The sequence below is a fragment of the Malus sylvestris genome, chromosome 4, assembly GCF_916048215.2.
Source record: "Malus sylvestris chromosome 4, drMalSylv7.2, whole genome shotgun sequence".
Classification (NCBI taxonomy): Eukaryota; Viridiplantae; Streptophyta; class Magnoliopsida; order Rosales; family Rosaceae; genus Malus; species Malus sylvestris.
This window is the reverse complement of record NC_062263.1, coordinates 5,872,071-5,894,399: the sequence shown is the minus strand read 5'-3', so window position 1 is coordinate 5,894,399 and position 22,329 is coordinate 5,872,071. Positions and strand designations below refer to the sequence as shown.

At 38.2% G+C, this 22,329-nt stretch overlaps 3 protein-coding genes across 5 annotated transcripts; all 3 read left to right on the top strand.

Annotated features, from left to right (window-relative positions):
* The first annotated feature begins 1,268 nt into the window (after positions 1-1,268).
* Positions 1,269-4,408, top strand: LOC126619790 (heptahelical transmembrane protein 4-like). The gene is made up of 4 exons (XM_050288203.1): positions 1,269-1,517; positions 2,639-2,876; positions 3,026-3,302; positions 3,556-4,408. The coding sequence occupies exons 1-4, from the start codon at positions 1,493-1,495 to the stop codon at positions 4,207-4,209; spliced, it is 1,194 nt and encodes a 397-aa protein (XP_050144160.1). The 5' UTR covers positions 1,269-1,492; the 3' UTR covers positions 4,210-4,408.
* Positions 4,409-16,250: 11,842 nt separating this feature from the next.
* On the top strand, positions 16,251-20,503 carry LOC126619791 (heptahelical transmembrane protein 4-like). 3 transcript variants are annotated; one of them, XM_050288204.1, is made up of 6 exons: positions 16,251-16,553; positions 16,747-16,851; positions 16,919-17,510; positions 18,762-18,999; positions 19,145-19,421; positions 19,671-20,503. In XM_050288204.1, the coding sequence occupies exons 3-6, from the start codon at positions 17,486-17,488 to the stop codon at positions 20,322-20,324; spliced, it is 1,194 nt and encodes a 397-aa protein (XP_050144161.1). In that variant the 5' UTR covers positions 16,251-16,553; positions 16,747-16,851; positions 16,919-17,485; the 3' UTR covers positions 20,325-20,503. The 3 variants fall into 3 exon arrangements, with proteins under 3 accessions (XP_050144161.1, XP_050144162.1, XP_050144163.1); XM_050288205.1 differs by having other exon boundaries at positions 16,251-16,594; XM_050288206.1 differs by lacking the exon at positions 16,919-17,510 and having other exon boundaries at positions 16,252-16,553.
* LOC126619739 (uncharacterized) lies at positions 20,413-21,780 on the top strand (the record flags this gene model as incomplete). Its single annotated transcript, XM_050288153.1, has 1 exon — positions 20,413-21,780. A coding segment is annotated over one exon (690 nt), but the record flags the coding sequence as incomplete, so codon positions are not given.
* Positions 21,781-22,329: the final 549 nt, after the last annotated feature.

The window sequence follows — 22,329 nt, the reverse complement described above, 5'->3', positions numbered from 1 at the left end:
GATATACACAATTACATTCATATTCCAATAGGACTGCAACACTCCAATCATACTCACTATCATATCATGTTATTACTATTGCACATTGGCTAGGAGCTCATAAATTTGGAGAGTAATAAAGGAGCTCACAAGGCTACTAGCATTAATTACTATTTTTAATAGATTTTTCAAATAAAAGAATTATATTTCAATCCATTCACATTTAGTATGACTCATTAAATTCTTAGCGATCTCTTATATTAGGTTTCCAGTATCTTTTGCTAAAATTAACTAAAATAGAAATAAAATATAAGTTACTTTAATCCATCGTGCTTACTTTGAATCTTTTCATACTTAGTAAAAAATCTCCAATGTTATCATAATCTAACCACGTAAGATGCAAGTGTAGAAGTTCAATACCTTATAAATTCGAGGGTCGAAGTTATGTGATATTTTTATTTTCAATATTTAAATTGAAGGTTTTAAAAGATGTTAGGCTAGGCGGACGGCGATTTAGGGCCTAACGTTTAGGTAGATTTTAGTAAATATATTATATTTCATTTAAATAAGTGTCTGCTTATACTTAAAATATTTATAATTTCATCATAAACTACAAAATAGAATGACCTATTTATTATGAAGTATTTGAACACATGAAAACATGGGGACAAACATATAATATGTGTTCATTTAAGTATGCAACAAGTTTCTTACAATTTATTAAAAAAATAAAATACAAAATGAAAGTTATCTATTTTCTATCTAAGTGAGTAGCGATTTAGGCGGGTCTGGGCAGGCTAGACGAGTGCCTAGGTGATCTAGGCGAGCGCCTCAACAGGTCTAAACGTTATTTCTTAATTTTCAAACGTCTAAACATTAATCAGAACGGTAGCTAGCCGTCTAATGCCTAGACGAAACCTAAACACTGTTAAGTGATTTTTTTTTAAATAGTGTTTAAACTTCTAATTCATGATAATGAAAAAAAAATCATTTAAAACAATTATGTCATTTTATTTGGGAGGCAGATTCTCTGCAGTCCCAATTCCCGTGCCCTCTTGTTTGTGTGGTCACGATTAAACCACGTTAATATTTTATATTATTATTATTTTTATCTTATTATCTTTAAAAAAAAAAAATATAAAATATTAACGTGACTTAACCGTGACCACACAAAATAGAAGAGCACGGAAGGATACGAGAAGTGGAAGGGCAAAAAGCTGCCTCCTTATATTTGTGAGAATGAAATGGACAAAATTGTGTAAAAGTCACGCAGTCGTTGCAGTAGGTAGCCACTTGGCGAGACATACTCGTGACTCGTGAGAGGCCCTCTCTCACCACTCTTTCAAGTTTCAACATCTGAATTTTTTACTTTTCTGTTTTCTTGGTTAATTGTCTTCCCCTGGACAAGTTTCCCAGGAATGTAAAACTTTTCCCGAGAAAATATCCATTGTTTCCATCGACGCCAAAACCAAACAACATCAAGAAAACTCCTTTTGGGTTTTGAACCTTCATCATGGGTGGTGACTCTCCATTATCAGGTAATTACTTTTCCCCTCATATATTATCTTCTAATTCTGATGTTTTGGTTATCAGCTGTGGATTTTAGTCATGGCATATGAAAGATTGATTGCACTGTGGCCTGGTTTTTCTATTTGTATGTTTTTCATGGGAGTCCTATCAATTTGTTGAGAATTTATCAAAAGAATTTGAAGTGTCTTTGAAGATTAGAAAAATCCTTGTGATTAGGAATGCTAATCTTAAAATTAGTAGTTATGGGTAAGGAGAAAAGAGAAGAAGGCAGTAAATTTCACAAGAAAAATCTTGGTTTGGATAATCTTCATGTACAATTAAAAGGGACATGCCTATTTGTAAAGCCAACAATATGGTTTGATGAAACATTTAATCATCTGTCAATATTCGAGCAAACTCTGAAACAGTATTTTTGTCGCCGGGACGCCCGAAGGGCCGGCCGTATGTATCTCGGAGGAAAGCAAGAATGTGGATGGCTTGTATGTCAATGATCAAGTGAACCCCCACATGTAAAATGACTGAAAGCGTTTGTGCTGAAATATTTTTGAAATCAATTTTTAGTAAAAATCTAAGTGGATCCTGAAATGTGCTTTTGGAACCCAAAATCAATTTACCAAAAGCGTTTTCAATAATTTAAAAGTACTTTCAAATGAGCCTTTACTTAGGGCCCCGTTTGATAATTATTTCGTTTTTAGTTTTGTTTTCATTTTTTCCTTGGTAGAAATAGAGGGAATGTATATGGCGGAATGAGGAATAAAGAAGGGCGGAGGGGAGAAAGTAGAAAACAAAAACTAGAAACTTGAAAAGCTACTAAATATTGTTTCCAGTTTTTAGTTTTCACTTTGTGTACTCTTCCATCTACATTTCTTCCACATCCTTCCCGCTGTCATTCCTCCACCTTCCTTTATCCGTCTTTTCTTCTTTGTATTTCTCCTCTATTCCTAACAAAAACGAGAAAACTAAAAACGAAATGGTTACGGATTTTGTTTATATGATGTGTGTTCCCGTATGTAGTTATCTCTCTCCAAGAAAAGCTCTTGGACTTAAATTTTTGACAGACCTTCGTTTGTAGTCTTGTCTGTGCTTAGTAGGGAAATGCTCCTCAATGCTTCTTGTTTCTTGGTTGCAGAAACAAGATCAGTAGAAAATCAATTCAACCGTGAAGATGTAAACGAAACGCGTTCAAAGGAAGCGAAGGGAAAGAGACTCTGGAAGAAAGTTAAATATCAGCTTATTGAATACCATTCATTGCCTTATTTTTTAAGGGACAATGAGTTCATTTTGGGTCATTACCGATCAGAATGGCCATTGAAGCAGGTGTTTCTAAGCATCTTCTCCATTCATAATGAGACTCTTAACGTCTGGACGTAAGTACTCTAGTGCCTAATACTTATTACCGCAATACAATCCGGTTATTTGTTTTTTGAAGCTGTGCCTCTCAAGTAAAGAATGTTGATTGCTGCTGAGAAATGCTTTTAAGACCATTGCTCTTAATAGTTATTCACATTTTTTGTAGGCATTTGATCGGGTTCTTCCTTTTCCTTTTCCTAACCATATACACAGCAACAAAAGCTCCAGACCTCATGGATCTGTCTTCCCTGCAACGTTTGTCTGACATGATTAGAAGAGCTGATTTGCACAGAATTCATCCAGAACTGTTGAATTGCCTCCCTTCGCTATCTTTGCCGTCTATGGATTTTCTCTCCTCAGTTTCAGGGAATATAAGGGAACTTCTCGCCAATTGCTTGCCTGACCGGTTCTCCCATGGCAATCAAACAGAGAATTCTGTTCTGGTATTGTCCTGCTCCTTGATTAAAAAATGCAACTCCAATGCAAAGATGTCTTTGAGTGCTTTTCAAATTCTGTTCGACGTTTTTTTTATTCCCTTTACATGCATGAATTTTTTACCCAGCTACTGATGCACATAACTTTCTGATATTGTCTCTCTATAAAATCTGTTCTATATACCGACGGTAACATACTTTTTAATTGGAAGTCCTTTTGTTTCCCAGACTTATGCCTTTGTTATTTGTTTAACAATTGCAGGATGGAGTAACGGATGACGTGATGAACATCGTGGCCCCCCTTATGTATCGGCCCATAACAAGGTGGCCCTTCTTTGTGTTCCTAGGTGGAGCCATGTTCTGCTTGCTAGCCAGCAGCACATGCCATCTCCTTAGTTGCCATTCAGCGCGCCTTTCCTACATAGTGCACAGATGTGACTATGCAGGCATCGCTGCACTCATCGTGACCTCATTTTACCCTCCTGTCTACTACTCCTTCATGTGCAACCCCTTCCTTTGCAACCTCTACTTAGGTTTCATCACAATACTAGGTATCACCACCATGGTTTTCTCCCTCCTCCCATTTTTCCAAGGAGCCAAGTTTCGTAGCCATCGTGCTTCTCTCTTCTTTGGGATGGGCGTGTCAGGTGTCGTGCCTTTAGTTCATAAGCTCATAGTGTTCAGGAATCAGCCAGAGGCCATCCAGACAACCGGCTATGAGGTGTTAATGGGGGTTCTTTATGGACTAGGGGCATTGATTTATGCTACAAGGATACCCGAGCGGTGGAGACCAGGGAAGTTTGATATTGCTGGGAACAGTCACCAGCTTTTCCATATCTTGGTTGTGGCAGCAGCTTACATACACTACCGTGCCGGTCTACTGTACCTAAGATGGAGGGACTTGAAGGGTTGTTAGCTTGTATTGAGACTATAGGAGGACCAACATTGGATAATATTATACAGGGTATTTCTAGCCCTTCTGCGTTGGATTTGGATGTGTAGTTAACTTTTGCCTCTGGCCATCTGAAAATTTGTACATATTCCTTTTTACTTGATGAAAAACTTCCAGCAAATGTAATCATAAGTTTGGTAAAAGAAGAAATACCTTTCGTAAACCCGGCAATCATTTTCGAAGGGAAATGATTCGTGCACGCAACTTTGTAAGCGTTTCTGAATGGAAATAAGTAAGGGTGTGCAGAGAGGGGAAGTGGGTGTGCGGAAATGACTTCCCTTTTCGATGTGTAGTCAAGTATTGTTTGGATATGTTGTTCGATTTTAAAGGGTTTCATTGATCTCTCTTTCAAATAGCCCTAAATTTTGATTGACCCCGTTGTAATGTTGAAAACTTTTTGCGATCTCAACCAAGTTCTTCGAATGGATTGCCCCTGGTGGTTACGGGGCTTTCCTCTCAAACTTAATGTGTTCTGGGTTTATTTTCTCCTCCCTCATGAATTTCGTGTAAATTATCATATCGTTGTAAAAAAAAAAATAACAAGTTCTTCGAAATGAAAACGTGGCACCTTCTTAAACATTATTAACACTACTACTTCTGACAACAATAATTAAAGTAGGGATGGGCTAGATTCAGTTTGACACCAAATATATTACCAAACCAACTAGCATTTAATAGTTCAGTTTAGTTGTCCAACACCGCAATTGAAACCAAAACAAACCAAATCATTGTTAATCAGTTTGGTTTGGTTGGTTCAAGCCTATTCTCCATACATCAATAAAAAAATGTCTAACATTTCAATAGTTTTAATTTTCTAAATAACTTTACACCTCACAAATTCCAATTCGATCAAAAGGTTTAATTTTTTTGGAACATAAATTTTCATCAAGTGAACTAGAACTAAGTTCAATTAAATAAAGTCTTGTATTAGCAATCCATTTATTAGTTACAATCAGACATAAGCCTTTAAGCACAAATAACCTTTCGCCTATAAACCTAAAGTACACATAAGCTTAAATCTCCTAATTGTTAATAGTCTCTACAACTTTTAATATATTGTAAAATTGAGGGTATGTGTGCAGTGAAATTAATGAAACAAGACACAATATTTACGAGGTTCCTCTATAGTCAGTGTGACTGGAGTACGTCCTCGGGGCAGCAGTGGTGCTTTCATTCATTATTTGGAATAATAGGAGTACAAAGATAACTCTCTCTATTCTCTCCTCAATTCTTCCATAATTTCCTCTCTTGTTGATGTATTCTCCTCCTTCCCCTCTTAATTATATTTTATAGGCAAAATCATTTACCTACTACACCCACTAATGTTTTGGTGTCTTCCACACTAATAAACAATGGACATCCATATTTACAACACTCTTGTAATGACCCGTCCCGGATTTTACGAATCAGAAGGGCAATTTTGTAATTTCACTTTGGTTGGGAGATAGTTTGAAATGGTTGCTTTTTGGATCTTGTTTGGTGTGCCATGTGGGGCCCACTTTCCTTTTTGGTCCCCCAGCCCACTCTTTCTTCTCCTCTCCTCCTCCTCGTGTCTCTCTCTGAAAACCATACAACTCTCAGACCCTTTTTTTTCTCTCTCTCTCTCTCTCCCTCGCTGCAACCTCTATCTCCCTCCGAGCTTGACTCGCACACACACAACCACATTGACGAAACTCCCCACCTAACCACCACCACCATCTGAACATTGTGACCTCAAAACTGCAGGCTAGAAGCAGTGTACCCTAACAATGATCGAGGCACTGTTCACAGTCTCCCTTGACGAGTTACGACAGATGGTAAGGTCCTAAACCCTTTTTCATCATCCTTCCCTCATCTTAGGTTGAAGACTAACTCCCTTGTACATGTTTTGGACATTGAAACTATGAAGAAACTACTCGAGGACACTTTCCCAGTTTTTCGGCAACCTGTGCCTTCCAGTCCATTTTTCGGCCAACTTATGCCATTGCACGACTCCAAAATGGTACGAATCTCTTCTTCTCATCCTAAGCTTCATTTTGGCTTTTGAATAATTGCAAATGATGTAGAAATGAGCTCGAACGGAGCTCGGGAAGTGTTGCCTAGTTTCCAGCCAAACCCACGACCTGAAACAGGGTCGACACGACCAGTTACCCTTAAACCAGGATCCAAAACCCAAGTTGCTACTAGGCTCAACTGTCCAAACTGGACCATGTTACCCGGCCCAACCCAAGCCTTCGGCCCACTAAACCAAGCCCAGACCCAAACCCAGAACCTTTGGCCCAACCTAGACACCAAGCCCAGACCCAAAACCTAAATTAGACATGACCCGATCGGTTCCCAAGTTCCATATCAGCGCGTGGGCCCCTATCTTGGCCGACGCGTGGAGCATACGCGCCTTCGCATGAGGTATTGTGTTCCACCGCCGTCAACGACGGCGCCGACGACTTTTTCAACCAGTTTTCCTGTGACTTAACTCAGCGCGTGGGAGTTCCCAAGGTTTCTTCTTAGGTTTTTCGACTTCCTGAATTCGTATAGGATGTCCGTTTTCCCAAATTCAATCGTTTTAGTATAGTTTTATTAATTGGTCCCTTTATGTGCTTAGGTGCATTTGTTTGTGGTGTTTCCGTCCTTGCACAGCTCCTCGATGACAGAGTATCTGTGGGTGGACCCTTTCCAAAATGCATGTTTTTACTATTAGAAATGCATACATGAAAAGCATGATTTTATGACTATGTTTTATGAAATGTTTATGAGTAAATCAGATATATGCTTTATCGAATTTATGTTTACTGAGATATCTATGAATATGGATTTATGATATGATTGCTTGAGCTATTAAGCTCTGATGAGATATATTTTGGAAATATTATGTTCATGATTTTCTGTACTTACTTAGTAGTTATTCATACGATGTGCCTACGGGCGAATGATACTTATATATGGCTTCAGTTGGGAGATGTAGTGTCTACGAGCGGAAGATATTTATATATGGCTTCAGCCGAGAGATGTAGTGCCTACGGGCGAAAGATTTTTATATATGCCTTCGGCAGGGAGATGTAGTGCCTACGAGTGAGATATTTATTTATAGCTTCGGCCGGGAGATGTAGTGCCTACGGGCGGAAGATCTTTATATATGGCATTGGCGGGGAGATGTAGTGCCTACAGCCGGAAGATATTTATATATGGCTTCGGTAGGGAGATGTAGTGCCTACGGGCGATTGTGATACCACTACTAAGCACACTATATGATATATGTTTTACGAAGGTTTTTTTAGGGTTTTCGGAAAACCTATTACTTATTATGATATATGAGTTTTCTAAAATGGGGGTTTGTACGTTGATCAATAATTGTTTTAGTATTACTTATTTATAAACTTGGTCCGTTCATATTTTGTTTTGCGCCCCCTCAGGACTTTGAATCGAGGCGTACAATCTCGGCGTCAAGGCATTCCTGCATCAGTAGCTTCGAGTTCTCTCGGTGTATGACCCATTCCTTATATTATTCCTTCTTCAATATTCTGGTTTAGTTGTATGCTCCGAACACGTTCCACAATTGCATATTCATTACAGTTAAATTTTCGAGTTTTATTTATGTTCATTCTTTCTTCATAGTTCTCATGCATGTTAGTATGGCTTTATCACTTTCGGGTGTCGACCAGCACGTGCCTACCCTGGTGTTTGGAGGATATCAGGGTCGAGCGTGTCAATTTGGTATCAGAGCATGGTTTGTTCAGAGCATACTTAGGATCTTCTGTTAATGTAGTAATGTGTCAGCCTTGACATCATTTGGATGTCATGGTTTCTTGATTTTGGTGCGTTTTGGCACAGTTGTGCAAACATTTTCTATCTGAAATGTCACTTTATGTTCGAAGTACAAGAATTTATGTCGGGATTGTGCCTTACCAGTGACGAAATGGATTGATGGATGACTTTCATCAGTGGACTGATACTCTACGACATGCGTTCCTTAAGAATGGTAGGCAGAGTCGGATCTACATAAGAGTGTTGGGAAATGAAAAATTTTAGTGGTATGAGGTTTGATCAAGACCAGTTAGAGATCTAATACGGTGATGTTACTTTGTGACATGCGTTCTTTAGGAATGGTGGGCATAGTCATATCTATGGGGAAATTGCTCGAAACACCTGAAGTTTGTGTTGAAGAAAGCGAATAAGCGCTAGTTGTTTGCGAAGTTTAGCAAGTGTTAGTTTGGTTGGACCGAATCATTGTCTCGAACTTGTTGTTGCCACTGAGGGAAATTAATGTGAACCCTCAGAAGATTTCTTGGTGATCTTCATATTGTTGACCTTCTTGCTTACTCCAACAACAAGGTAAAGATCAATAAGCATCGACAGTCAGTTGTACACCAAATTCTTCAAACTTTGACTTTGTTTAGATTAAATACTTTTCTTGGAAGACTTTTTTATAGCAGACGTTATTCTCATCAATTTCCAAAAGGGTTGCGATCGTAGAAATTGAAAATTCGTACAAGGTGTTGTGAAATACAAAATATCTTTGGTCTTGTCAATTTTTATCGGCAGTTCTTAACAATTCTTTGTGCTTAGCCTTATTCCTTTTGGCTAGGTAGCAAGTCAATCTTGTTGGAGATGTTGAAGGTGAATGAAGTTTCTAACAACTGAAGTATTGTCTCACTTGATCATTGTTCTTGTACTTTTCGATGACATCGATAAATTTCAAATTCTAAGGTGATGCGTTATCAAATGTTTAGCTACACACTGATGAAGCATGATCGTGTGACACGTGTGCCTCTTGACGATTGGAACTGCATGAGGTGAACCATTCTATCTACAACCATGAGCCAACGGTTACTATTATACCCCACCCCTAAGATTATTGTAATTTCACATTTTCCCCTAAAGATTTATTGAAGTTACAAATTGGTCCCCTATCCTCTACCCAATCAAAATCCTATTTCTAGATTCTCTCCCTTTTTTTACTTGCCACGTGGCAGCCCATTAACTCGCCATATCTCTTTCTCTCCTTCCCCCCCCCCCCGAGTTAACTCTCACACTCTCTCGCACTTTCCCTTCCCGATCTACCTACACACACACCCATCCCCACACACAAAACTTCACGACACCACTACCAACTTAAGAGGACCACCCATCTCTCTCCCTCGTCTCTATGAAGCACGGCGAAGCCCAGAAACCTAGCGAGTTTTCCCGGCAAACCTTGTGGCATTCAAGGCGTTTTCCAGCCCCTTCTGTCCACCCCACGACTAATTGAAGGTACCAAATATCTCCCTATCGTCTCTAGCTTCATTTTGGTGGGTAGATCGTGGCCACTCTCCCTTCCCGATCTACCCACACACACACTCATCCTCACACCCAAAACTTCATGACACCACTACCAACTTGAGAGGACCACCCCCCTCTCTCCCTTGTCTCTATGAAGCACGGCGAAGCCCAGAAACCTCGCGAGTTTTCCCGGTGAACCTCGTGGCATTCAAGGCGTTTTCCAGCCTCTTCTGTCCACCCCATGACTAATCGAAGGTACAAAATATCTCCATATTATCTCTAGCTTCATTTTGGTGCGTAGATCGTGGCCTAGGGGTAAGTGTTGGCAGCGACCGGAGCTCGGAAGACTACGACCTTCTTCCTCGGCGAGGAAAAGGCCTTCAAGCCCAAAACCATATAACTAAGGCATTTGGGCCTAAACAAAAGCCCAATTCTTTGGAAACCCAAACCCAACCCCTATGTCACTAAGGCATCTGGGCCATTTAGAACTCAGGCCTTCGGCCCGTTAACCTTATAACCCTTTTTATTTATTAAAATCCCAAAACCCTTTTGCTTTAGGCTGGGCTTTCAAGCCTAGGCTCATTGACCCAAAACTCATGCTTTGGTGTCTTCCACACTAACAAACAATGGACATCCATATTTACAACACTCTTGTAACGACCCATCTTGGATTTTACGAATCAGAAAGGTAATTTTGTAATTTTACTTTGGTTGGGAGATATTTTGAAATGGTTGATTTTTGGATCTTGTTTGGTGTGCCATGTGGGGCCCACTTTCCTTTTTGGTCCCCCGACCACTCTCTATTCTCATCTCATTCTCCATGTGTCTCTCTCTGAAAACCATACAACTCTTGGACCTCTTTTTCTCTCTTTCTCCCTCTTTGTAACCTTTATCTTTCTCCGAGCTTGACTCATACACACACTACCACAGTGATGAAACTCCCCACCTGACCACCACCACCATCTGAATTATGACCTCGAAACCACAGGCTAGAAGCTGTGTAGCCCAACAATGACCAAGGCACTGTTCACCGTCTTCCCCGTCGAGTCATGACGGAGAGTAAGGTCCTAAACCCATTTTTATCGTCCCTATCTCGTCTTGGGTTGAAGACTAACTCCCTTGTACATTTTTTGGATGTCGAAACTACGAAGAAACTACTCGGGGACACTTTCCCAGTTTTTCGGAAAGAACCCATGCCTTCCAGGCCATTTTTCGGCTAACTCTAGCCACCACACGGCTCCAAAATGGTACGAATCTCTTCTTGTCATCCTAAGCTTCATTTTGGCTTTTGAATAATTGCAAATGATGTAGAAATGAGCTCGAACGAAGCTAAAAAAATGTTGCCCAATTTGAAACCAAACCCATGGCCTGAACCTGGTCTACCCGACCCATTACCCTTAAACCTAGATCCAAAATCCAAGTTGCTACCCGACTCGACTATCCAAATTGGCCCAAACCTTGGGCTATGCTACCCGACCCAACCCAAACCTTCAGCCCACTAAACCAAGCCTAGACCCGAAACCCAAATTCGACCCGACTCGACCAGTTCCCAAGTTCCAAGTCAGCGCGTGGGTTCACGCGTAGGGGGTGCCTGTCTTGGCCGGCACATAGAGCACAAGCGTATTCACCGAAGATATTATGTTCCACCGTCTTCCACGACATCATCAACAACTTTTACGGCCAACTTTCAGGCGACTCAACTTGGCACGTGCTTTGGTGAGTGGCCTTTCGGGTTGCCGCCATGTGTGGGAGTACCTGAGGTCCCTCTTTAGGTTTTTTGACGTCCTGAATCCATTTATGACGTCGTTTTCCCAAATTCAATCATCTTAGTATAGTTTTATTAATTGGTCCCTTTATGTGCTTATGTGCATTTGTTTGTGGCGTTTCCGTCCTCGCTAGTTGCACGGCTCCTTGACGACGGAGTATCTGTGAGTGGACCCATTCCAAAATGCATGTTTTTACTATTAGAAATGCATACATGAAAAGCATGATTTTATGACTACATTTTATGAAACGTTTATGAGTAAATCGGATGTATGCTTTATCGAATTTATGTTTACTAAGATATCTATGAATATGGATTTATGATATGATTGTTTGAGCTATTGAGCTTCGATGAGATATATTTTAAATTGAAGATCGAATTCATTCATTGTATTCATATAGGGTCAAGGAGTGTAGCTGTAAAAAATAATCAAAATCGGAGTTAAAATAACCATTAAATCGTGTTTTTTCGTAGATAACTGTCGAAAAGTTTTGTCCCGTTACTTGATCTTTGAATGTTTGTTTTTTTCTATTTTTGGCATATGCGATCTTGAAGCATATACAAACAAGTTTGACGGTTGGATCGTTGAAACTAGTTTAGTAGAATGCGTATCCCATCAAAACAATAGATTCACTAACACTTAGAGTTTATTTATACTTTCATCAAGTATAACATAAGATTTTGCGGTATCCACTATTGTAAATTTTTTAAATTGAAAATCGAATTCATTCATTGTATTCATATAGGGTCAAGGAATGTAGCTGTAAAAAATCATCAAAATCGGAGTTAAAATAACCGTTAAATCGTGATTTTTCGTTTATAACCGTCGAAAAATTTTGTCCGTTACTTGATCTCTAAATGTTTGTTTTTTGCAATTTTTGGCATATGCGATCTTAAAGTATATATAAACATATTTGAAGGTTGGATCGTTGAAATTAGTTTCGTAGAATGCGTATCCCATCAAAATAATAGATTCACTAATACTTAAGAGTTTATTCATACTATCATTAAGTATAACATAAGATTTTGTGGTATCCACTATTGTAAATATTTTAAATTGAAGATCGAGTTCACTCATTGTATTCATATAGGGTCAAGGAGTGTAGTTGTAAAAAATCATCAAAATCAGAGTTAAAATAACCATTAAATCGTGATTTTTCGTTTATAACTGTCGAAAAGTTTTGTCCCGTTACTTGATCTCTGAATGTTTGTTTTTTGAAATTTTTGGCATATGCGATCTTAAAGTATATATAAACATATTTGAAGGTTGGATCGTTAAAATTAGTTTCATAGAATGCGTATCCCATCAAAACAATAAATTCACTAACACTTAAGAGTTTATTCATACTTTCATTAAGTATAACATAAGATTTTGTGGTATCCACTAGTGTAAATATTTTAAATTGAAGATTCATTCATTGTATTCATTTAGGGTCAAGGAGTATAGCTGTAAAAAATCATCAAAATCGGAGTTAAAATAACCGTTAAATTGTGATTTTTCGTTGATAACTGTCGAAAAGTTTTATCTCGTTACTTCATCTCTAAATGTTTGTTTTTTGCGATTTTTGGCATATGAGATCTTGAAGCACATACAAACAAGTTTGACGGTTGGATCGTTGAAATTAGTTTCGTAGAATGCGTATCCCATCAAAACGATAGATTCACTAACACTAGAGTTTATTTATACTTTTATTAAGTATAACATAAGATTTTGTGGTATCCACTAGTGTAAATTTTTTAAATTGAAGATCGAATTCATTCATTGTATTCATATAGGGTCAAAGAGTGTAGCTGTTAAAAATCAACAAAATCAAAGTTAAAATAACCGTTAAAACGTAATTTTTCATTTATAACCGTCGAAAAGCTTTGTCCCGTTACTTAATCTTTAAATGTTTGTTTTTTCCAATTTTTGGCATATGTGATCTCAAAGTATATGCAAACATGTTTGACTGTTGGATCGTTGAAATTAGTTTCGTAGAATGCGTATCCCATCAAACAATAGATTCACTAACACTTAAGAGTTAATTCACACTTTCATTAAGTATAACATAAGATTTTGTGGTATCCACTAGTGTAAATATTTTAAATTGAAGATCGAGTTCATTCATTGTATTCATATAGGGTCAAGGAGTGTAGCTGTAAAAAATCATCAAAATCGGAGTTAAAATAACCGTTAAATCGTGATTTTTCGTTGATAACCGTCGAAAAGTTTTGTCCCGTTACTTGATCTCTAAATGTTTGTTTTTTGCAATTTTTTGCTAATGCGATCTCGAAGCATATACAAACAAGTTTGGCGGTTGGATCGTTGAAATTAGTTTCGTAGAATTCATATACCATCAAGTTCAATGGTGTGCATATATATTTATTAAGTAGATTTAAATTTATTTATTTTGTACGTATAATACTTAAGAAATTGAATGGTATGTATATTTAAGCAAATCCAATGGTCGCCAATTTTTAATATTTAATTTAATATATATATATATAATTATTATAGTTTTTAGGGGCATAAAATTGTTAAATTAATGTATATAATTATTATAGCATTTTTTTAGGGTTATATAAAATTATAAAACTAATATTTTGCTTATCGTGTATCGTGATACCCACGTGTATACTCGAACCAACCCGTTATCTTAAGAGGTGCTTATCGGGTTACCCGATAACAACCCGATTCGTTATCGTGTCGACCCAAACACTTGTTAATTTCGTGTCGTGTCGTGTCGGGTTATCGGGTCGTGGCAGGAATTGTCAGGCCTAATGATGATCAAGGAAATTCATGTCTGATCTTTTTACATGATGGAACTTTGGGTCCAATCATTTTATATGATAAGGATCAAGAAACTGCAGGTTCTGATCTGACAAGGAACTTCGAGTCCTGTATATACTCATCATAAAAAAGAAGTACAATAAATAAATTAAAGCAATATGCGGTAATTCCAGCCATAATAAATAAATTGCTTTTAAGTAAATAAAGCTTATGACAAGGACTTTAATTCAATACTATTCACATACATCAAAGCTTAAAGTAAAGGGCAATAATTACACCCACCGTAAATTAATTGCTTTTAAGTAAATGGAACTTGTGAAAGGGCTTTAAACTATCAACATTCACATAAATAAAGCAATAATAGAAAAGGGTGATGATTAAGTTTCCATCATTTTTTTTTTCTTTTTCTTTGTATGCCACTTCCTTTTGTTTCATCCCTTTTATTTTATTTTTTTTATTTTCACAACTCTAAGTCCTTTTAGTTACTCAAGGAGTAATGATAGCAATAAGTCTCAATTTGTGTTCCTACTCCGGTAAGTTTCGAAAGAGTCGAAACGGTTCCCATAAGTTTTGGAGTCAAGAGGAGTGCCTGCAACTTATGAGAAGATCAAACTGTTAGATTTAGCTCAAATTTTAGTACGATATGGATAAGAGGATACCGAACAACTTTCGTGAAGAAATAGTTTTGACTGAGCTACTAAAAACAGAGTTTTGGTACTCATAAGATGGTTGTTTAGTTTTCTGCAGAATTGGAAACTAGGTTGGTGCTTCAAACATTTGCGATGATTGCACCATTGGAATTTTCTGAAAATTTGATATGTTATAGATACTGGGTGGACGAACAACTTTCAAGAAGAAAGTATTTCAATCTGAGGTCAGCAAGTTGGAGTTTAAAGGCTGTTTACATGGCTGTCAGATTTTCTACGAATTTTGAGTTTGTACTCTTTTGCTTCTACAAAGGATGATATACAATCATACAACAAGATATATAGTTGCTTCAAGAAAATCAATAGTACAAAGATTTGAAGATGAAATGAAAGATTTTTTTATCTGTGAGATTCCAGTTGACAGAGGTGAGAGGTAGGTAATGCTTCACTGGATTTGTGGCGTTGTGCTTTCCACTGACACGAGAGCTTCTCGTGTTGATAACATGTTGTAAAATTGACGGTATATGTGTAGTGGAATAAATGAAACAAGACACAATATTTACGAGGTTCCTCTACAATCAGTGTGACTGGAGTACGTCATCAGGGCAGCAATGGTGCTTTCATTCATTATCTGGAATAATAGGAGTACAAAGATAACTCTCTCTATTCTCTTCTCTCTTCTTCCATAATTTCTTCTCTTGTTGATGAATTCTCCTCCTTCCCCTCTCATTCATTTTATAGGCAAAATCCTTTACCTACTACACCCATTAATGCTTTGGTGTCTTCCATACTCATGCTTTGGTGCCTTCCACCCTAACAAACAATGGACATCCATATTTACAACATAATATATGTACGCTTAGACATCTAAATAACCCATTATATGTGTAAAATAAGTAAAAATTATAATTAAAAGATATACAATCGATTCAGTTTAGTTTTGGTCAATTTCAAAAGTGAAACAAAACAAACCAACATAAAATCGGTTCAGTTTTTAAATTGTGTAACTTGTTTCTCGTCAAAATGAAACTAAACCGACCAAAACGGTTCAGATTGGCTAGTTTGGACGGTTCAGTTGGTTTATGCCCACTACTAAATTTAAGTGTGTGTGAGTTTCACATGATCCATGCACAATTTTTCCCATAACTCATTACTTTGTGAGAGAACAGGATATTTGAAAATATTTTGTGGAACAATGTTACACCGTCACGTATAGAATCTCTTTGCCTAATATTAATTATAGTTTTAGGTAACTCCAGTCATTGACATCTTCATGATGATTATAGCCAAACGATTGGACATTTACCATTTCTTGTTCATGTTTTTTCCCTTGAACATTTTTTTTTCATGTGTAAGTAAAAAGTTTTATGTAATTGAGAAGTTTTAAGTTTAGACATCGATGCATTCAATTATTCCACCCTTCAATGTAAATATATATAGTTTTACAAAAAAAAAAAAAAAAAAAAAAAAAAAGTTTGAACGAAAGGACATACTGGGCTGGAATGTCCTATGTTATGGGCTAAATATTTTGTAGCCCAAAAACCAAAAGAGCCCACTTTATTTGGTTTCGATATCTCCTTCCATTTGGATACTGCGTTCTCCAGTTAACCACCGTTCGAAACTCATCAATGGAGGTGCCAACCACAGCTTCCAGCTTCGCGCTCCACACATGTTAGCAACGGCCACCACTCCCCGAGCCCTGAACACTACCCGCCCCATCTGATGTCGTCTCATTCCCCTCCCAGAGCCTCCCTTTCCACCAGCTTCCTCTCTCCCTTCGCCGGCAACAGCCTCTCCTCCGACTTCTCCGGCCACAAGCTCCGCCCTTCCTCCCTCCCTCAATCCGGCGTCGTCTCGTGGCTCCAAACCCAAACGCGGCGTCGTCACCATGGTACTCCCCCGAATTACTTTCATGCATTTTACTCTCACCTTGTGAGTTTTTTACTGATTCTTTCGATTTAGTAGTAAAATTTAGCTCAATTCAAATTTAACTGGATGGAATTTGAGATTTTGGGTCATGTTGGTTTCAATTATTATGTAATGAAGTTTGAAATTTCGAATTGAATTGAAATTTGTGTGTTTAGGTTATCCATTTCGAATTGAATTGAGATTTTGGGTCACGTCGGCACATGTGGTGCGTCTAGTACAATCTTGAAGAAGAGGAAACACCAGCAGGATCACATTTGAAGGTACGAATGTTTGTGATAGTGGTTTAGATAATGAAGGAAATGATTAGTCACTAATCTCGTATTACAGAATTTAAACACACGTCCAAGTGCTTACGAACTCAGTACAGAGAAATGGTGTGCTTGGAACAAGGCAAATGGAGGGCAAAGGATGACGATTCACCTACCCCCCATTTGGGATTTGGACAGGAAGCCTACTCTAATTGAAACGATCTCTAATTTGAGTGTGTTATTTTTGTGCGTCTATATAACATTACTCTGTTCTCTCGGGTAATATTCTTCCCCCGCATAAGTTTCTCAGGAAAGTAAAACTTTTTCCGAGAAAATATTAATGGTTTTCGTTAGTTACTGTTTGTGTTTATTTTTAAATAAAAATTTAAAAAATGACTGTACAATATATGATGAACCTGATTGATTGATCTTCAAAATCCGGATAGTACCTGTTCCCTCTCTCACCACACTCCAACATCTGGAATTTATACTTTTATGTTATCTCGGGTAATTGTCTTCCCCTGGACAAGTTTCCCAGGAATATAAAAGTAAAAGTAAAACTTTTCCCAAGAAAATTTCCATTGTTTCCATCGAAGCTAAAACCAAACAACATCAAGAAAACTCCTTTTGGGTTTGAATCTTGATCATGGGTGGTGATTCTCCATTATCAGGTAATTACTTTTCCTCTCATATATTATCTTCTAATTCTAATGTTTTGGTTATCAGCTGTGCATTTTAGTCATGGCATATGAAAGATTGATCGTACTGTGGCCTGGTTTTTCTATTTGTATGTTTTTCATGGGAATCCTATCAATTTGTTGAGAATTTGTCAAAAGAATTTGTAATGTCTTTGGAGATTAGAAACATCCTTTTGATTAGGAATGCTAATCTTAATATTAGTAGTTATGGGTGAGGAGAAAAAGAGAAGAAGGCAGTAAATTTCACAAGAAAAATCTTGGTTTGGATAATCTTTGTGTTAAATTAAAAGGGACGTGCCTATTTGTAAGGGCAACAATATGGTTTGATGAAACATTTAATCATCTGTCAATATTTGAGCAAACTCTGAAACAGTATTTGTATCGCCAGGATGCCCGAAGGGCTGGCCGTATGTATCTCAGAGGAAAGCAAGAATGTGGATGGCTTGTATGTCAGTGATCAAGTGAACCCCACTTGTAATGACTGAAAGCGTTTTTGGTGAAATATTATTGAAATCAATAAAAGGTCATACCCAGTGCACAAGGCTCCCGCTTTACGCAGGGTCTGGGAGAGGTGAATGTCGGCTAGCCTTACCCCCATTTTATGGAGAGGCTGCTCCCAAGTGGATCTTGAAAAAGCTTTTAAGTGTTTCCTGCATGAAGCACATACTGGTGCTTATTTTGAAAAGCACTTAAGTGCTTTGGGAACCCAAAATCAATTTACCAAAAGCGCTTTCAATCATTTAAAAGTACTTCCAAACGAGCCTTTACTTAGGGCTCGTTTGATAATTATTTCGTTTTTAGTTTTGTTTTCATTTTTTCCTTGGTAGAAATAGAGGGAATGTATATGGAGGAATGAGAAATAAAGAAGGCGGGGGGAGAAAGTAGAAAACAAAAACTAGAAACTTGAAAAGCTACTAAATATTGTTCCGGTTTTTAGTTTTTACTTTGTGTACTCTTCCATGTACATTTCTCCCACACCCTTCCCGCCATCATTCCTCCACCTTCCTTCATCCGTCTTTTCTCCTTTGTATTTCTCCTCTATTCCTAACAAAAACGAGAAAACTAAAAACGAAATGGTTACGGATTTTGTTTACATGATGCGTGTTCCCATGTATAGTTATCTCTCTCCAAGAAAAGCACTTGGACTTAATTTTTGACAGACCTTCGTTTGTAGTCTTGTCTGTGCTTAGTAGGAAAATGCTTCTCAATGCTTCTTGGTTGCAGAAACTAGATCAGAAGAAAATCAATTCGACCGTGAAGATGTAAACGAAACGTGTTCAAAGGAAGCAAAGGGAAAGAGACTCAGGAAGAAAGTTAAATATCAGCTTATTGAATACCATTCATTGCCTGATTTTTTAAGGGACAATGAGTTCATTTTGGGTCATTACCGATCGGAATGGCCATTGAAGCAGGTGTTTCTAAGCATCTTTTCCATTCATAATCAGACTCTTAATGTCTGGACGTAAGTACTCTAGTGCCTAATACTTATTACCGCAATACAATGCAATGGTTATTTGTTTTTTGAAGCTGTGCCTCTCAAGTGAATAACATTGCTGAGAAATGCTTTTAAGACCATTGCTCTAAATAGTTATTCACATTTTTTGTAGGCATTTGATCGGGTTCTTCCTTTTCCTTTTCCTAACCATATACACAGCAACAAAAGCTCCAGACCTCATGGATCTGTCTTCCCTGCAACGTTTGTCTGACATGATTAGAAGAGCCGATTTGCACAGAATTCATCCAGAACTGTTGAATTGCCTCCCTTCGCTATCTTTGCCGTCTATGGATTTTCCCCCCTCAGCTTCAGGGAATATAAGGGAACTTCTCGCCAATTGCTTGCCTGACCGGTTCTCCCATGGCAATCAAACAGAGAATTCTGTTCTGGTATTGTCCTGCTCTTTGATTAAAAAATGCAACTCCAATGCAAAGATGTCTTTGAGTGCTTTTCAAATTTTATTTGACTTTTTTTTTTATTCCCTTTACATGCATGAATTTTTTACCCAGCTACTGATGCAAACTTTCTAATAAAGTCTCTATAAAATCCGGTCTATATACCAATGGCAACATACTTTTTAATTGGAAGTCCTTTTGTTTCCCAGCCTTATGCCTTTGTTATTTGTTTAACAATTGCAGGATGGAGTAATGGATGACGTGATGAACATGGTGGCCCCCCTTATGTATCGGCCCATAACAAGGCGGCCCTTCTTTGTGTTTCTAGGTGGAGTCATGTTCTGCTTGCTAGCCAGCAGCACCTGCCATCCCGTTGCTTGCCATTCAGCGCGCCTTTCCTCCATAATGCAAAGATGTGACTATGCAGGCATCACTGTACTCATCATGACCTCATTTTACCCTACTGTCTACTACTCCTTCATGTGCAACCCCTTCCTTTGCAACCTCTACTTAGGTTTCATCACAGTACTAGGTATCACTACCATGGTTTTCTCCCAACTCCCATTTTTCCAAGGACCCAAGTTTCGTAGCCATCGTGCTTCTCTCTTCTTTGGGATGGGCGTGTCAAGTGTTGTGCCTATAGTTCATAAGCTCATATTGTTCAGGAATCAGCCAGAGGCCACCCAGACTGCCGGCTATGAGGTGTTAATGGGGGTTGTTAATGGACTAGGGGCATTGATTTATGCTACAAGGATACCCGAGCGGTGGAGACCGGGGAAGTTTGATATTCCTGGGAGCAGTCACCAGCTTTTCCATATCTTGGTTGTGGCAGCAGCTTACATACACTACCGTGCCGGTCTACTGTACCTAAGATGGAGGGACTTGAAGGGTTGTTAGCTTGTATTGAGACTATAGGAGGACCAACATTGGATAATATTATACAGAGGGTATTTCTAGCCCTTCTGTGTTGGATTTGGATGTGTAGTTAACTTTTGCCTCTGGCCATCTGAAAATTTGTACATATTCCTTTTTACTTGATGAAAAACTTCCAGCAAATGTAATCATAAGTTTGGTAAGGCATATTTGGAAGGCCAGGTGTGCTTTTGTGTTTAATAAGGTGCGTATCAACCCTGTAAATGTTGTTCTGGCCATTTCTAATTCTGTGGGGTCTTTCCTGGCTGTTTCCTGTGTCTCTGAAGTTGATCGGTTTCCGGAGAGTGTTGGCCAGGTTCCTGGCAGTGCTCCGTTGTGGTGTCCTCCCCCCCTTTTTACGAAAATAAATGTTGATGCCAGCTGGTTCAAGACGTCTTGCTCGGGTTTTGTGGGAGTGGTTTTACGCGACGCTGAGGCTCATTTCATTGCGGCTGCTCGTTACCACATTCGGGCCCCCTGTGCTGCAGCTGCCGAAGCTATGGCTTTGCTACGGGGCTGTGAACTGGGTGCATCTTTGGGTCTATCTGAGGTTATTCTGGAATCTGACTCTTCCAAGGCGATTTCTTGCCTTTCAAATTCTATAGAGAATGGCAGTTGGGAGGCTATTCCTACTTTAGCAAGAGTAAAGCTCTTTGGGGAAACCTTCCAGAACTGTCGCTGGTCTTGGGTTCCAAGATCAGCCAATTCGGCGGCAGATGCTCTTACGTCGTGTGGTTGTGCGGAGCTGTGTGATGTTGTTTAGGTCGATAGGCCTCCATCTTCGCTTGTTTTCGTGTTAAATAATGATGGTCTTCCGTGTCCACATTAGCTGTTGGTGGTAGTGTGGGGAGCGACGCTTCAGCTTAGTTGTTGTGTCTCTGTTTGTAACTCCTTACGCTGCCTTCCTTCTTGAGCTTGTTGGCTGTTTGCCTCTTCGTAGGCTCTCTTGTTTTCTTCGTTGGCCTTTGTGCCCTGGAATGAATCTTTCCTAGCTTTCAAAAAAAAAAAAAATAGTTTTTTTTTTTTTTTTTTTTTAGTGAACATGCCTTTCGTAATGTTTGATCTGAAGAAACTAGAACCCCGCAATCATTTTCGAAGGGAAATGATTCGTGCACACAACTTTGTAGTCGTTTTCGAATGGAAATAAGTATGGGTGTGCAGGCAGAGAGGGAAATACGTGTGCGGAATTGACTTCCCTTTTCAATATGTTGAAAATATTTTGCAATCTCAACCAACCCAAGTTCTACGAAGCAAATGGTGGATTGCTTCTGGTGGTTAGGGCCTTCAACACAATGTGTTTCGGGTTCAAATTCACTCATGAATTTCGTGTAAATTATTCTATTGTTTGTCAAAATAACAAGTTCTTTGAAATGAAAACGTGGTGTTTATTGTTAATATTAATACTTCAACAACAACAACAACAACAACAATTAAAGCAGGGGTGGGCACGATTCGGTTTAACATAAAAAAATATCACTAAACCAAATAGCATTTAATAGTTTAGTTTGGTTTGGTTTTGTCCAACATCACAATAGAAACCAAACCATTGTTAATCGTTTTGGTTTGGTCGATTTAAGTCTATTCCCTACAAATAAAATAAAAATGTCCACCATTTAAAGAGTTTTAATTTTCTAAACATCTATAGACCTCACACATTCCAATTCGATCAAAAAATTAAGTTTTTGTAACATAAATTTTCATCAAGTGAGCTAGGACTAAGTCTCAATTAAATAAAGTGTTATGTTAGCAAACGATTTATTAGTTACAAACACACATAAGCTTAAACTACAAATAACCTATCACCTATAAGCTTAAAGCTCCTAATTGTCAATAGTCTCTAAAACTTATAATATGTTGAACACTTTTAATGTACGTATGGTTAGACGTCCAAATAACCTATGATTTGTTGATATGTATAAAATAAGTAAAATTATAATTAAAAAAAATATATGATCACTTCGGTTTAGTTTTGGTCAATTTCAAGAGTGAA

What these genes read in the sequence shown, in the direction of transcription:
- LOC126619791 (XM_050288204.1), top strand. Translation starts at nt 17,486, where the DNA reads ATGGGTGGTGATTCTCCATTATCAG. An exon ending in TGGTGATTCTCCATTATCAG is followed by an intron (nt 17,511 to 18,761) that starts GTAATTACTTTT and finishes TCTTGGTTGCAG; the next exon opens with AAACTAGATCAGAAGAAAAT. An exon ending in AAACAGAGAATTCTGTTCTG is followed by an intron (nt 19,422 to 19,670) that starts GTATTGTCCTGC and finishes TAACAATTGCAG; the next exon opens with GATGGAGTAATGGATGACGT.
- LOC126619790 (XM_050288203.1), top strand. Translation starts at nt 1,493, where the DNA reads ATGGGTGGTGACTCTCCATTATCAG. An exon ending in TGGTGACTCTCCATTATCAG is followed by an intron (nt 1,518 to 2,638) that starts GTAATTACTTTT and finishes TCTTGGTTGCAG; the next exon opens with AAACAAGATCAGTAGAAAAT. An exon ending in AAACAGAGAATTCTGTTCTG is followed by an intron (nt 3,303 to 3,555) that starts GTATTGTCCTGC and finishes TAACAATTGCAG; the next exon opens with GATGGAGTAACGGATGACGT.